This window comes from Centropristis striata, chromosome 16 (genome assembly GCF_030273125.1).
Source record: "Centropristis striata isolate RG_2023a ecotype Rhode Island chromosome 16, C.striata_1.0, whole genome shotgun sequence".
Classification (NCBI taxonomy): Eukaryota; Metazoa; Chordata; class Actinopteri; order Perciformes; family Serranidae; genus Centropristis; species Centropristis striata.
Genome location: NC_081532.1, coordinates 7,718,378 through 7,735,974, shown reverse-complemented (window position 1 = coordinate 7,735,974; position 17,597 = coordinate 7,718,378). Strand labels below are relative to the sequence as shown.

The 17,597-nt window shown below is 38.7% G+C and overlaps 1 protein-coding gene across 3 annotated transcripts in view; it reads left to right on the top strand.

Moving 5' to 3' along the window:
* Positions 1–2,314: 2,314 nt before the first annotated feature.
* Positions 2,315–17,597, top strand: part of pacs2 (phosphofurin acidic cluster sorting protein 2) — an 84,062-nt gene continuing 68,779 nt past the window's right edge. Inside the window, exon 1 of one of the 3 annotated variants that reach the window (XM_059352958.1) lies at positions 2,315–2,684. In XM_059352958.1, the coding sequence (XP_059208941.1) occupies positions 2,566–2,684 (119 nt within the window). In that variant the 5' untranslated portion in view covers positions 2,315–2,565. The remainder of the gene's footprint in view (positions 2,685–17,597) is intronic. The other 2 variants (XM_059352959.1, XM_059352960.1) reach the window with 2 other exon arrangements.

Below are 17,597 nucleotides of genomic sequence, written 5' to 3'. Positions count from 1 at the left end.
TCCCATTGACGCCCATTATAAACACATATCTTTGATACACTGTAATCCTGACATAATATAATGCTTTTCCCATGCAGCAGAACTAAATCACATATAGTTTCAATGGAGGCCTGGTTCTCTTACCTTGCAAAATGCATGGCAATGAAAAACCTGAACACCATAAACATGATCTTGGTGTGTTGTGGTTGATATAAGAGGAGTTATCAATTATTAACCTAGTCAAGGCTGTAATAACCTCACCCCAAATATTCCACTTTATTCTACTTTATTTTTGAAAATATTGCATATTTTGCGTGTTTGCCCTTGAGAAAACCAGGGGTTCTTATGACAAAAAGGGCATTAAAACATAAAAAAATGAAGAAAAAAAGCTGCTAAAAGGTTTGATGCGGTGAAAGTGAAAACAAATATTTATATATCACATTTTTATGACACTTGTATGAGAGGGACTGTTTAGGGACTTTAAGGTGTAAAGTGTAAGGTGTGACTAAGGAGACTACTACTGTACTAGAAGTGGTACGAGAGAGGAGTGGCCATTGATAAAACACAGCTACAGATACAGATTAATGTGATAACAGATTACCCATCAGCTCATATTAATCCTTAAAGTGACCAAGTCCAAGTCCCTGAAAACCTTGACAGTGAATGGTTCCTCCTCACAGAAACAAGAGTTTAACTTGTTGCCAAACATTAAATTATATATAACTGTGAGAACTGAAGGTCATTCAGTCCTTCAGCTCCAACCACCCTGATCGCCACATGGTGGCAGTACCTGCTTGTACTAAAATGTCGTCAAACTACAGAATACAAGGCTGTGTGTGTGTGTGTGTGTGTGTGTGTGCATAATAAATATGAGTGATCAATATTTATTATTATAATAAATATTTATTTCCTCGTTTAGAATGAGGAAATTGTTCTCTGGTGTGGCTGCAATTTGTAAAAGATGGTGATTAAAAATGAACACATTGTATAATAAGGGAAACGATCCTGTCTCTGCATGCATGGAAGCTTTTAAAAGCAGCCCAATGACAGGAAACGGTGAGTGCAACTTTTTTTTTCTAAATACTGTGCAGTGACAGTTTTGGGGATCGATCTGTTGGTACTGTTGTGTGCTCGGATCCGCCCAGACCTGCACCGGCTGCACCTGCCAGAGAAGAGACCTTCAATGACGTTTTTCCTGGGGACATTGTATGGAGGGTGGTTAGTGCCCGAGATGAACAAGCTGAACTGAGAGCAAGAGTCACTTGAATGAAGCTCCTTGGAAACTAGCCATAAGAAAGAAAAATCTGCAGATTGTCAGTTTGTTATAATTCAGAAAATCTTGTTGAATTCAATGTTTTCTAAAACGTGCTGGTAATGCTGTCTGATTTTTCTTAGTTTTTTTAAACTGACATTTTCCATTTTATACTTATAGTTCTGCCAATAGTTTACTTTTTTACCAACACCTTCATTGACTTTGCAGAGTACGATACAAAATATTTAATATATATTATTCTGAAATGGGTCTATTGCATACCTAATACTTTAAATATATTTGAATGATAATTAAACATATTTGTACTCCAATTGTACTTTTACTTTAAGTTTTGAATGCCGGACTGAGTAGTCTATTTCTACAATGTGGTATTACTACTTTCACTTCAGTAAAATATTTGAGTGCTGATTCTGTCACTGGCTAAAATTAGCAAACAAAAAGCAGTAATATAACTAAGAATTAAAGAAAGAAAAAAATTCAGCAACCTGAAGGAAAGTTTAGTGGAAGAAAACAGAATTACAGAGCAAAGGGAGGGGGAAAATAAACAAACAAAAAAATAATTCTGAAGAACACATCTGAATTTTTGAGATTCAAGTGGTAAATTAAAAGACAAAAAAAATAACAGATTTATAAAAAAAAGTTATCTAAAATTAAATTAATAGTTCTGTGAGAGAAAAACTCTAGATTAAAGCAATAGATCAACAAAAAGAAAGGAAGAAACACAGCAAGGATTTTTTTAGCCCAAAAAATTCTGGGGAAAAAAATCAGTTTTTTTTTATTTATCTCAGAATATTACCCATTTTCCCTGATTTATGTGTATATATATATATATATATATATATATATAGGCCTACTACACATTATATAGATGTTTATATATCAGGATTATATTTATATTGTTTTGTTTTTGACCTACAATTAACTCCAATTAAACAAATCTACATTTACATAGTTTAACCGGATTTGTCTGTATGCTGGCTCTTCATGCCTGTCCTCCCTCTTTCGGGTGTGGCACTAATCACTCCTCATACACCCGGAGCAGCGTGGTAGGCACAACAAGCTCAGCGGTCGGTCCGTTCACTCCTGCGCTGCTCCCACTGCAGTTCCTCCGCGGCACAGAGGGACCTCACCGACCTGCCCTGCTCCACAAGGACGGAGAAATGAGCTCGTCCTGCGCCGCTCGCATCGCACTAACGTGAGCGTGTCACGGCTCTCTTTAACGGACACACACACGCGCACAGAGGACCAGCACCGGTCTGCTGTTTACAAACCCCTCAGCTCGGTGTCGGACAGTCCCACCCGCAGCCCGGACCATGGCGGAGAGAAGTGGCCGGTTGAGTTTCCCCGGGAGCGGGGCTCTCAACAGACCGGTCCCCATGAACCTGTTCGCTACATGGGAGATAGACGGATCCTCCCCGAACTGCATCCCGAGGTAAGACGCTGCACGCACGGCCCCGCTGCTGTGTCCTTTTAAACTTTAAAGCGTTTGCAATGCGCCATGCAGGCTGTCATCTACCGGACTGCTAATGTTACAGCTGCACGGCGGCTTACCAGCTTTATGATATCATCATGCCAAGTGGATGCCCATGCAGGCCCTGCAGCGGCTCCTGCAGCCATCTGCACTGTTTTCATGTAGTGGAAATTAAAATGTGTTTAAAGTGTGGCCTCTGGTTGGCAGGCGGCCACCAACACAAACAACTCATGAACAAATACTTCAGCTGCAGCCTCAGCGCGCCGTTAAATCACACCATAAAGGTGTTTATTCTGCAGATACATGTGTGTGAGTGCTCATAATCATCCACTCAGCTGTTAAGGTAGATAACCAGCTTTCTGCCACATCACTGTGCCAGCAGGCTGCACCATGGAGACCGTTTGGCTCCAGTGACCCCCAGAGACTCTGAGGCTGTTCACACTGGAAATCCCTGCTGCCAAATTCTCATTTATTGCACAGGTCTGATTCACACCTATAGATTATTTTGGATAAATCTGACAGAATAATCCCAAAGTTAAATTCATGGATTGACTGTGAGACACTGAGCCTCTGGGGACAGACATGCAAAAAATCCCATCAACATAGACTTTATAGTTGTTTTGTGTCTATTTGTATTCCTTTTTTTTCTTTTCTTTCTATAGTCATTTTGAGTCTTTTGTCTCTTTGTAGTCGCTCTGTTCAATTGTAGTCATTTCAAATTTCTCTGTAGTTGTTTTGAGTCTCTATGTAGTCAATTTGTAGTCATTAAGAGCCTCATTTTAGTCATTTTGTTTGTCATTTAAAGTCTCTTTTGTAGTTGTTTCGAGTTCCTATGTAGTAGTTTTGGGTCTATTTGTAGTTGTTTTGTCTTTTTATAGCTGTTTTGTGTCTTGTTTGTAATTTTTCTGTTTCTTTGTTGTCATTTTGTGTCTATTTTGTAATTGTTTTGGGTCTTTTTACAGTCATCTTGAGTCGTTTGTCATTTCAAATCCCAATGAAGCACTTTGACTCTTGTTTTAACCCCTTTCAAAGTCCTTCTGAGTGTCACCTATAGTGGCTGTATGTTACTTTGTGATCTCTTCCTAGTTGGTATGTGTCTGTTTGAGTGACATGTTGTAGGTTCGGGCCCCGGGGCCCCAAAGTGTCAGGGGTCAAGGTCAGTTCAGTCCAAACTTCAGTCCACTTGCTGTTTTTCTTTCTGGATCTTGTTACTGTATCTCATGGCCTTTTATCATGGAGATTCATTTGTTAACACGTCAGAAGTTGTTATGTTTTCCTTGATCTGGCTGCAACTAATTATGATATTCATTATTTGGATTCATCTTTTGATTATTAAGTCTTAAATATGTCTTGAAAATAATGTTAAATCAAAGTCAACCTGAGGTCAAGTTGACATTTTCAAAAGACCAACATCGTATGTTAATTTTCATAGTAATATAAAACAGAGAAAAGCAACAGATCTTCAGTTTTGATTAAATTCATTAAAAATATATAACTTCTTGGAGTTCTCATCATTTGTTTTCATGAAATTTAAGCATGAAAGTTCATTATTTGACACCTAACTAAGCTTTTTCTTCATCAGCCTGTGTTTACATCGTTGTGAATGTAATCCATAACAGATACGAGTCAAAAGAGAATCAAACTTGTGAACTGACCTGCATGTACAAACAGCCAGTATCAAACATTTGTGTGAATGATGGGCATATTAGTAACCAAAATGAGCCTCATGGTGTCACAATTAATCTATAGTCGGTTGACAGAAAATCAATCAAGAACTATTTTAATTTATTTTGTGTATTTTTTTAAGCAAAGAACTCTAGAATCTTTGGTTTTGGGCTGTATGTCAGACAAAACAAGCTATTTGAAGACGTCATCATGGGCTCTGGGAACAATTAACAATTAATCAGGATAATAACCAGCAGATTAATCAATAATGAAAATAACTGCCTCAGCTCATGCACTCTCTGCATGGAAATAATTGTCGTTATTGTAAAAAAGCCATGTAATCAAGCCACAGACAATTGTTTTATTTGTCTCTTTTTTAATAGTCATTTTATTTAAAGTTTTTCTTGCATTGATTTAATATTAAAAAGAGACCAGAAAAATACCCTCTTTTTCCTTGAAGTCCTTTCAAAGCCTTTTGACATCGTAGCTATAATTGCATTTTCAGAACAAAGAAAATGCATATTTTTACTGTGATTTGATACTTTTTTTTAATAGAATTTGTGTTTTAAACTCCAGTTGACTCGTACCTGCCTGCCTTCAGTCAGCAGCTGTCTGCACGTAGAGAACGGGGACAAAAGAGCAGTAATTAATATAAGAGTTTGTGGATTATACGTGTGTTTTTATTTATTTATTTATTTATTTATTTTAAAGTGATGACTGTCTCTCCTTAGCCTCTCTCTATCCTCTTAAGTTAATACCTTCAGTGGGTATTACATTGCATGGCTTTTAGCTGAAATAAGACTAATTCATTTCCAGGAATAGTAGAGCTCTGATGTTATTTAGCTGAGTGGACAAGTGGATAAAAGAGGTCTCTGTGACTAACAGTGCCAGGTTCAATCCCTCCTGTGACCCTGTGTGTTTGTCAGCAACATGAACAATGTAGGTTGTTGAAAAGATGGACTTTATTTAAAGCAACTGTAAGGAACTTTCATTTTGTGTTGATTCTGGCGCCCCCTGTGGACAAAAGAGGTAGTGTTTCAATGAGCACCAGATCTTGATCTAACCCAGTAGTTCTCAACCTTTTTGAGTCGTGACCCCCAATTTAACATGCATGTTTTCCGCGAACCCCGCTCACTGAACAGAATCTCACACGCACAGTTCAGCTCACCCAAAAAAGAAACAAAATGACCAAAAAAAGACACAAAATTACCAAAAAAAGACACAAAATGACTTAAAAAAAGACACAAAATGATCAAAAAAGACACAAAATGACTTAAAAAAAGATACAAAATGACTTTAAAAAAAAAAGACACAAAATGACTTAAAAAAAGACACAAAATGACAAAAAAAAGACACAAAATGACCAAAAAAAGGACACAGAATGACACAAAACCCCCACAAAATGACCAAAAAGATTAAACACATGAACACTTTAACACAGTGGAGACAGAGCTGACTTCCAAAATGATTTGGCGAGCCCCAGAAATCATCTTGCGACCCCAATTGGGGTCGGTACCCCAAGGTTGAGAACCACTGATCTAACAGACGGAAGCAACTAATATTTAATACTGTATTTATTTTATTCAAGCAGCTGTCTGCAGGATGCACAGCGATGAGGTCATTTTTTGTTATCTGGTAATTTCAGTTTTTTTCTTTGGGTAAATCAATTTCAACGAATTCTGCACACTGCACTGTTGCAAAAAATAAAAAGTGAAGTGGCCTCAATCCAGCAGCAGCATGCTGTGATGCTATGGGCCAGATTGGCGGGCAACACAGTTTGTTCTGCCACAGTCTCATAATGAACCCAGTTTCATATTTTTACACTTCTCAATCTGTGCCCCGTCTGCCCGGGGATTCAACCTCTAGGTCAGCTTGAAAAGGCCAATGCTGGCCCGGGGTGAGTGGCTCGTGGCTCTGGTCATTTGCTTCCTGCACCCCTTGCTGCAGGCTGCAGACAAATTGGTGCTTGCTGCGCCTGCAAACGTCGCCAGAATAGCTTATTGGCATAGTACGTTTCTGCAAACCACAAGATATTGCAGCATTTCAGAACTGCTGATGCTTCTCGTTTGTTACTTGTCACATATCTACAGGTGCATCTCAATAAATTAGAACACATTAGAAAGATGTATTATACACAGAATGAAACATTTCATGTCTTAATTTATTTAGTTTCTTCTAATTATAATGATTATGGCTTACATTTAAAGGAAGACCTAAAATCTAGTGTCTCAAAAAAATGTAATATTACAAAAGACCAATTTTAAATAGTATGTTTAATACTTGGTAATGCTTGATTGTGATCTGTTGTATGTATGTGTGTTGAAATGTATTGTTTTTTTATGTCTTTTATACACCTTGACTACAACCAAATAGCCCAAGTTGGGACAAATAAACTATACTTTACTTGGTTGAGGCTATTTGACTTGAACTACTGGAAATTGACTTGTCCATCATATTCTAATGTATTGAGATGCACCTGTATGCTTTGTCAGGACTTTCACTTACTATACTAAACAAGTAAACAGTTTTCAACACAACAAAGCTACTTGGTTATGTTTAGGAAAAGATCAGGCTTTGTGCTAAAATAAGTACATTTGTTACATAACTCAAGTTTCACTTTCACCTTCACACAGAACACAAACCATGGCCTCTTTGGTGAAAGTCTGAAAGTCCGGTTTGACTCATTAAACCCCGACTGGATTTTAACACTCATTATAATTTGTCACCAGACTTCTGAAGCATTTACTCTGAGTGTCTAATATATCTGTTGTAGTAGAAGTATACAATACAATACTTTTTTTTCCTGCCTCTGGGCCGAAACAAAGGCTCTTCCGGTCTGCGTGCTGTGAATAGTTTAATCTGATTTCATAGGGATTCTGATCAGTGACAGGCATTAAGAATAACTAAATAGAAATAGCCAATATTTTATCGCTAATGGTCGTGTTTGCTATATAAGTCATATTGGGACATCGGTATTAAATTCAGACTGCTTAAAATCCTTTTGTAGCTCCTTTAATGTGTTAGTTTCCTCTGCAGAGTCACCTCGTTGCCAATCAGGATCCCTGCAGCTCTATATTGACCGCCGCCTGTCAGAGCCTAGACAGGAGGAACTCCGCTTGTTAACCAGACGTCAAATCAACTGTCTCATTCAGTGACACATGCCCCTCAAGGTGGATAAACAAACTGACTGCTGTCGATCTTCAGAGGGCAATGTTGAACCCTTTTTTTACTGCCTGCTTCCCTGAAAGGTTCCCTGAAGTAAAGTTCCTGACCTCTAGTCACTCTATGAGGCTGTTTTAATACAACCCTGATTCCAAAAAAGCAGGGATTGTGTAAAAAAAAAAAAATGCACCAGATTCAGAATGAGTGTACAGAGTATGAGTTTGTAATTTCTAATGAGTTTGAGCATTAGATTAGATTAATCTAATTTTTGTAATCTATTCAGTTGTTTGCAAATGATTTGCAAATCAATGCATTCTGCTTTTATTACATTTTTATACTTTTTTGTAATTTAGTCGTATGAATGGGTCACTGTTTTGTGCAAAACATGGATGTTAACAAGACAGGATTGAAAAAAAAATAGCTTTGCAAATGCAATAAACAATAATAGGAGGAAAGAAAAAGAAAAAAAAGTACTGCTAAAGTCAAGAATCATAAATGTATGGCAGCTAATAATTTGCAATGGAAAGATTTCAGATATATATGTCTGAGCTGTACAGGTTTGAACAAATGTGATGGAATATACAGAAATTGACAGTTTAATTATATGCAGTGTGCAGAGATAAAACAGAAGAAAATGCATTCAACACGTCTGTCAGACCTCAGGGATACACGCAGTGGGTTTTGAGTAACACTGCATGTATTGTTTTTGTTTGTTTACAAGAAAACTCCACAGGGCACCCTTTTAATATTTTTTTTATCAGAACAGAAAGAAAGCCGAGAGGGACCGTGAGCAGAGGAGACGCATGGGAGAATGTTTTTTGCGGATTTCAGCAAAACCCTTGAAGTTAGTCATAAAAATAGTGCACAATCAGTGTTTTCACACATTTCATTTACTCTAAGATCTGTTTAAGATTTACGATTCACACGCGTCTATGCAGCCAAATGCAGACTCATCAAAAGCAAACAGTCTGCAACATACTGATTCTTTCCTTTGTAATGAGACATGTAATGTATCTTGGGTAATGTTTAATTATGTCAGTGTTCCTCGTGCCAGCAGCAGCTTTGTTGTGCTCCTGGGTTAAAAGATTTTTGGAAATAAGCTGATTAACTTTCTTGCCAAGAGTCGGATGAGAAAATCGATACCTCTCATATCTTCACTGATCCAGGAAAAGAAATAGTCTGGCATGTGGTCCTTGTTAAACTGCAACTTGAGGATTTTCTTTTTCTCCAAGATTAAACAAACAAGAAATTATGAGCTCTAGAGGTGCTCTGATTTTACCTTCAGATAGAGGCAGGCTAGCTATTAGCTATTTTTACCCTCCCTTTTCTTTATGCTAAGCTAACTGTCTGCTAACTGGCTCCAGCCTCATATTTAACTGACATATATGAGTGTTATTGATTTTCTTTCAGCAAGAAAGAAGAAAATACGCTTATTGTGCATGCTGGCAGGCTACATAGAGAACTAACAATATGTTTAGAAGAAAGAAGTTGAGTGCTTTGTGTGCGTGCAAAGACTGCAGGCTGCATCCAAACCATAAACTGTATAAAACAAGTGGACGTAGTCACCGAACACCAACAATTGGTTTCTGAATTACCAATTTAGAATCTTGAGTTTACCATTTTGGCTGTCAGAAACTTGTTGTTGTTTTTTTGAGCCAGGAGTGACCAAGTAATTAACATACACTAGGGCTAGCTAGCTAGCTAGCTAGCTAGGTTAGCAAGGTGCAGCTGTAGTACATGTTGTTATATTAATTGGGATGCTGATGTTGGCAAGGGAAGAGAATGTATTTACTGTAAAAAAGAATTGACTACCCAAATCAGTTTTTTTCATCCTTTTGACATATATTTAATTGAAAACTGTCGTTTTTAAAAATCCAATATGTTTGATGTGTTTTAACTAAATTTTATTGTTTATTATATATGACATGTTTCAAAACACTGAAACTGTATATAAATAGCCAGAATGTTGCAATTAACTTGCATGAACTGAAATGTGTGTTAAAGATAAATGAAAACAGAATGCATCACATTAAGAGCGCATATATTTACAAAAGACACATTTTCAGTCATTTTTATGTATATCACAATACATACAACAATACATGGCTTCATAAGGCAGCCATGCCCTGTTTTATCGTCTATTTTACTCTAACTGGGACCGTAATTTACAAAATAAAGATCATGCTGTTCTTGAAGAAGAATTTAAACTTGTGTTTGAAACAATAAACTAATTAGGAAAATGTTTACTGAGGTAATAAATCATGTGAGAAGTAGGGTCATTTTCCTATTGTTTCATACACTGGCTTCTTTTTGCAACCAGCAGAGTCGCCCCCTGCTGGCTATTAGAAAGAATGCAGGTTTAATGCACTTCAGCCATCCCTTCACTTTTTAGACCTGGAGGCTAAATCCACTTCTTTTTATACAGTTAATGATTCAAAGGCAAGAAAGCTTGGATATGATAAGATCTAAAGACAATATATTCCAGATGGAAAGTGCAGGAGCCTACTGTAGTAATATATTTCCTTCCTTGTGCTGATCCAGGTTTAGACCTGGCTTTGTTGCCAAAACGATGTTAAGATGTGATCCGTGCTGTATACAGGACAAACCTTTTGTTTCTTAATCCTTTCCTGGTATTTCTTTACCTTGCTTCGGTTGCTGTAACACTGAGTACAGTACATCATAAATAACCGCTACACTGTCTTTGTCTCTTGGTTTTTCATCAGTTCATTCCCCTAATTTCTTCATGCCTCCATAAAAACTGCTCGCTGTGGCTCGGAGGTCTCTGAAGCCCAAAGCTATTAGGGCGAGTGTGAGGCTTATAGAAGTGCTGCCTCTGCGCTGATCTCACGTTTCCCAGAGTCACTTCAGGACACGTGCCGCTCCACGCCAAGATGCTTAATAATCACCTATCATAGGTGAGGGAGGGGCTTTAATCACCTTTCTTAGAGGGTCATTGAATGATAATTAACCTGCGGTCTGGAAATCCAGATGTCTGATTCAGACCTGGCGACTGAAATGCTAATGTACACTTTTTATGAGGGAGTTTATGAGGATGTGGTCTGCTGCTGCTCATAATGTTCAGTCAGATGAAGTACACTGAGGGTTGTCCTTGCATGTGGACGTGAAATGCACCCTTATGTTGCGTCATCTCATCGTGAGAGGCATTTGAATGAGCACCAAATGTGGCTTTTCATCGCTCAAGGCACCTGAACACATTCCAATAATTACACACTTATTCCTAAAGATGGACGTGTCTTCTAAGAGCCTCTCTAGTCCCCTTTAACCTGCGCTCAGAATTAATCACGCTGGCAGTGTGAACACCTAAGCCTCTCTGCTCTGAAGAGCCAAGGGCAAGAAGCTGCGTTTCATCTCGGTATTTTTGAAGTGGGCATCAGTTGCATTTCTGCACGTCAGCCCACGGCCATGCGTGAGGCTAAGTGCTGCAAGAGACGGGGCCAATCTTCTGAGACAGAGGCGGGATTGAACGGGGCCCTCGAGTGGCAGCTGGACCCAGTAGGCTGTCATATTTGGGCCTGTTGGAGGCGAGAGTGCTGAGATGTCGCTTTGAGCAGCAGCGAGACACTTGCTCTTTTGTCCCCTCGGCTGCCTGGGATGCTCACACTGCGGGAATTTAGAGTAGGATGAATGAGAGGCAGTTAAAGCCTCTCATTGTTTTGTGTCCTTGTTGTCCTGCACTCAGTGCCTGTTCTGTACCAATGTTTGGAAGATTAAACAAGATGAAGGCTGTATTTGACATGCTATACTAGCAGCATGTACTGATTCGGCCAAAACGTTGCATGCAAGTATGCAAACAAAAGCAAAATCTGCAGCATACCAAAAATATCTGCATGTGAAAAAGTGCTAAAAGGGGTCCTTTTTGACAGTCACTTTCATACAATCACACTTCTTTTTGCACCGATGGAGTCGCCCCCTGCTGGCCATTAGAAAGAATGCAGGTTTAAGGCATTTTTGCAGCAGGTACAGAGTTTACCATGTTCACTATCTTAGTTCAGGGTGTTTTGAGGCCAAGTTACTTTAATTCATCCAGATGGCAGCATGAATGTGTGTAACTAATTGATGAGATGTTCTGCTCTAAAACCACAAATGTCAAACACTGGAGGCACCAGAGGAAAAGTCAGAGGATCAACCAAAGTGGGTAGGATTCACCCTCTGGGAACCATGAATGTTTTTACAAAATGTTGTGCCAACCCATCCAGTAAATGTTTAGACGATCCAGCATGATATACGGGAAGGAGAAAATGTATAAAACCAGTGGGAATTGGTAAAATAAGGTGATTTATTGACAAGGCAATTAAAAGTCTACAAACTCAAATGAAGAGAAAAAGGCCTGTGTATACAGCCATGAAAAAAAATGATTAGACCACCCTTGTCGTCTTCAATATTGTTCATTTTAATAACTGGTACAACTAAAGGTACATTTGTTTGGACTGATATAATGATACCAAAACCAAAAATAGCTTATAAGAGTTTAATTTAAGAGCTGATATCTGGCCATGGTTTTCTTGATAGTGATTTTGGTTATTATCAAGAAGTTGTTATAGTTGTACCAGGCATTAAAATGAACAAGAAATTGAAGAAAAAGGGTGGTCTAATCTTTTTTTCCATGTTTATATGTATGTGTATATATATACTGTATTTATTACCATCATTAGTGACAGAACGCTGCAGCTTCTTTCTTTACTTTCATTCATCGTTTTCACACAGACAGTTTTGCAAAATGAATCTCTGTCCTGCCGTGTTCTTTGAATGTTAAGTCAGAGGGCCTTATGTAAGATATCCAGCCTCCTCCATCTTGCTGATGCGGCGCGTCCTGGAGGACAGACGGGGCAGGACGGGGAAAGGGCAGTCGCCTCTTCCCTCACACACACACACACACACACACACACACACACACACATTTGAGATGCTTTGTGACTCTGCAGGCCGATCAATTTTGCCTCCAGCTGATTTTTTTCCTCATGCTTCAGCGCCCGGCGTCATGCCCGACTGCCTGCTTTTTGTATTCTGCTATTATTTCCCCACGGACAATATTTGATTTTAAGAAACCAGCTTTGATCTTATCTGTTCAGCTCTTGATTTAATCCACTGCCTCTCTGCAAATTCATTTTAAGGACACGGAAAAAGCTGCTATATGAGAGTCTGTATATGTTCACAAACCTGAAATAGTGAAAAAAAGCTGACACAATATGGGATTGTTTACACTGAATTTAGCTGCTGTACTGGAGCTGCCAGGGACTCCAGTCAGAAGTCACGGCCTGCAGCAGTCTGGATATCACACAGCTGATAAAATATAGACATAAACACCAGATTACTATAAATGGCCTGGTTTAACCCAGATCTGTGCGGTCAAGGATGTATTTAGTCGCATATTAACAGCTGCTAAGAAACAGCACAGCAACACAGAAAGGACATTTAATCATCTTTTGGGTGAAGAAAACTTGTGAAAAGTGTTGAAAAACCAAAAAACGCTTATTGTGTTCGAGGCGTTTAATACCTCCAGGCTCAGGACTGTGTTACTGTGTGGTATTCTACGTTTTATTAGCAAACGCTCCCCAAATTAAATGCATGCTCATTTGAAAATGGGACAAGCACATGTGCCGCTTGAGATATGGAGTCGAGGATTTCTTTTTCAGCAGCACGTTCACTTCTCAGAGGAAAATGTCAACTGTGATACAGCAAAGAAACAAACCTCTGCCAGTTCATAACTCACTATAAATGTTGAGTCTGAGGGCACAACAACTTCCACAGAGGGTCTGTTAGTCTAAATAGACCTCAGGGTGACAGAGAGCAGACTAAATGGCATCCAGATGAACCCGACACATGACAAGAACAGCTTTGTGGTGGGATATCAAACAGTGAGGCTTCATTTATTAGCAGAAATGCTTCAGGAAAGTGTAATGCCCCACTTACATGTTTGCTTCCAGTGTCTGCAGGGACTGATAAATTGACTGCTTCATTTTCAGTATTTGAGCGTTTTTTTGTTTGACTCAGGTTGGTAGAGAAGCTTTCAAAATGTGATGTTCCTGCACTCATTAAATCTTTAACACTGTATGTGTTGTATAATGTGTCACTCGAGTGATGAATTCTCAAAGAATTATTTGATCCATTTGGCATTTTAGTGTCTTTCAGCTTATTGTTTTGGTTTTACAGCCCGCTTCTTTTTTCAAAAGTATATTTATTGAAATTTTGCTTGTTTTCAACAGTCAAAAAACACATTTCTAAATATCAAAATCTCTCCCAATAAAACAACGACAGTTGTACCCAAACAGAGCACATTTGGCTGATGACACACACAGACTCACAAAGTGGAATCAAAACCACATTTGGCCTCGTGCCCTTAAAAAACATATCTGCCCTGAGGCCACGCTGGCCTTGATGCCCTGCCCGCACTGCCCCAGTTGGTTTTGCGGTTTTCTAGTCTGCCTCTTTCCCGTCAACACAGCTTTGACACCTGCGACTTTTGAGAAAAAAACATCTTTTGATGATATTTATTATCAGCGGTGGGTTTGATTCGAGCCTGGCATGAACCGCTCGGACGGGCTATAATGACAGTTTCACACAAATCTATCACTGGCCAAGCACGGAGACTTCATCAAATGCTCTAATCTGTCCCGCCACAGTCTCATGTGCTGCGCTAACGTCACATTTCAAGCTACTGAAAGTTTTTTTTACATGATCTATAATACAAAGTTATTTTGGGCTGTGTTCTGCTCAGTGTCTGTCACCCGTCAGTCAGTCAAACCCCGCCCACCTCTCGGTCCTCCTCCGAGACATGCAAGCATTCACACTTATACACGCACTCGTCCCCACATGATCGAGCCGTGTCTCACCGACACCGCGCGCCGAACGCAATACTATCAACCTGTCTTGGCGGTCAGAGGTCCAAACACACTGCTGCATTATGCCGTTCGGTAGCCGCGAGCTAACATTAGCTAACAGTTAAAGTTGTTTTAATCCACACCAAACTGTGACTTACTGTTTTCAATAACTTTCTGTCGCTAAACGCATACAGCTTTCAAAATAAGAGCGCAGTGTGTTAACAGAATCGACCACAGAATTTACAAGAAGGCTGTCAAAATAAGATGCCTTGTATAAAATATACAAGAACCTTTATTCTCCTTTAAAATAATTCTTAAAATATGCAATGATTAAGATCAGTGTATATGATGGAATAGTTGCTCTGGCTTTTGGCCTTGGTGCCCTCAAAAAATTGACAACCTAAAAGGCCAAGTGGCCTTGCCCCTAAAATGACGAAATTCCAGGCCTGCCAGACACGCTGTTGTTTGAATAAAATTAATTTATCAAGCAAAAGTGCCAAACATTCGCAGGTTCCAGCTTCCCAAATAGTTTTTTCGTATTTCTCTGTTTAAGTTACTATAATTAAACATTTTGGGGATTTTTTCGACTGTTGGTCAGACAAAGCAAGCAAGTTGGTACTCTGCGCTCTAGAAAATTGTGATGGGCAAACATTAAAACATGTTCTTTCACTTTTACTGTTTGGTTTAACCCTCTGACCATGATTTAAATGTATGTTTTCTTTTTTTTTTTTAAAGAAATTGTAAAAGCAGGCATCATCGTTGAAATCCGAACGGATCATACCTAACGGAAACTTCCATTTGAAAAAGTAACCAAAACGATTGATATTTCTGTCAAAATCACTTTATTCTACATGTCTCATTTAAAATGTTTAGAAAAAACATTAAATGCAGCTCTCCTCAGCGACACTGTGAAGCCATGATTGATTCTGCAGAGACAAATGGTCATGTAAAAAATAAATATACAAATATTCACTGAAAAACTGGCAGAACTGCAGACTGCTTACACAGAGCTGAGAGCAGAGGACAGTAGTTCAATATGAACAGCGCGGGGAGACAATTTTTTCCCCGATGTTAATGACACTTATGGGCACTTGGAAAAGTGTTGTGGTTCCATTTTATTCCACTTTAAAAATGTATCAGAGAAATTCAACTTGCATTTTTTTTATTTTTTAATCATGTATGCCATTATAACTGTGTTATCCTGCACAAAAGACATTTTGACTTCTAGTCATGATTGTGCTGATTCCATAGAGTTCAATTCAGAGTTGCAGGCCTAAAAACACCTCATTTCACACAATAATGTTAATTAAAAATGTTCTTCTAGAGCCTTTAACACATCTGATTGTCTTCATTAGATTGTTTGTTGTCACGGCCCAAAAGTCAGAGACATGCAGTGGAAAGTTCTGGAAAGTAAAAGCTTGAATTGTGACCTTAAATTAAGATAATGTTTTCAAATTACTGTTTCGAAACTTAAAGTCCTACTTTCATTCAATATAAAACAGCGGTTATGCAGTGCTCATTACGTTTATCTACAATATAACTGCTGCTGACATAACTGCAGAACTCAATCTCACTGATTCAGTTCTTCTAACAGATAAATTAGATTTCTAAAGAATTTCATTGTGGGAAACAGTTTCCCCTGATTGCTGGCTGCAGAGGTGACCTTCTTCTGCAAATGTGGCTCAAATGAGAGAAACTGCTCCGTGATTACAGCGTGCATCCTGCGGCCTGTTTACTTCGTTGCATTGTCCCAGCACTTTCGGAGGCTAATGCAGCTAAATGAGGTTAACGGGCTGAAAAAAAGGCAGAGAGAGAGCGAGAGAGAGAGAGAGAGGGAGATTTGTCAAAACTTTGTGCCAGATGTAGATGAGATTATATCGTGGCAGTTGAGGCTTAGGGTAGTGAAAAGGAAATGTGACATTTCTGGAGCGGTGTGTGCCGGCTACCTCATCCCTCTTTGAATCATCCGTCCCTGAATAAAACTTTCCGAAGTGTCTTTGTAGTCCAGTGACACATGTGAGGGAAATATTTAATACCTACTGTTGTTTGTTTTTGAGAACTATTCTTATATTCACTTTAAACTCTTCTTACCATTGGTTGTTATTTCTCATCCTTGAAAGTTAAAAACAGTGGAAAGTAAGAAAGTTACTGTATACTTCCACTCTGCTGCATTTCACAGGGAAATATTGCATGTTTTACTCCTATATTCATCTGACAGATAAATATGAATTTATCAGATTAAAATTTCACAAAGAAAACCTATAATGAGTTCATAAAATGGGTAAACAAAGCATTGAACTACCAAATAGTAAATTATAACCAAATAGTGTCTTTTTGTTGCCAATACCTTTATACTTTTACTTAAAGCAAAATTATGCAAGATTTTTTGTTGTTTTTGCGATTAAGAAAACCTACAGTTTCCAAGTGCAATTCATGTGTGCAACGCTGTAGTAAATATGAACAGCCGTAAATGTGCATTTGTTATAATTAAAATTACTAATGATCAAAAACTAGCAGGTCAGCAAATCTGCTAACAGCCAAACAACGAGCAAGTGCAGCAACACAAGACATAGGGAACCAGCTAATATTATTATTACTGTCACTTTCTTCTTTTTTCTGATTAAATGTCCTCCATAAACATCTTCTTTGGTCTCTTCGTGCAGCTCTTGTTCGAGCATGAGACCAACGATGCTCTCCTCCAGTATTCCCCCCTCCCTGGACCTGAAATGCTCCTCCTCCCTTGTGGTCCAAAGCTCCTGCGCTAGGAGTGTAAACACCAACATTCCCCAGTACTCCGAGCAGTCAGCAGCACTTCTAACTAAAGATCCTATTTCACTCCTGTCTGAGGGGTACAGGGAGTTTCACTTTTAGTTTTTGAGAGGTTGTTGTTTGGCCCTGGTTGGTAGAGAAGCTTTTAAAATGTGATGTTTCTACAGTTAAAGCTGCACTCATTAAATCTTTATATTGAAAATGGGGGGGAAATGGCTGTGTGTATTGTAAAATGTGTCACTTGTGCAATGAACCCTTAAAGAATTATTAGCTCAATGTGGCATTTGAGTGTGTTTAAGCTCATCTTTTTGTTTTTGTTTTTACGGCCCAATTGACATTTTTCTCATTTCTAACACACAAGTGTAAGGCGGCAGCAGTTTTCTAACATGGAGGCCCATTAAGACTAAGGGCACCCTAGAGGTTACTTAATCATGCTTTA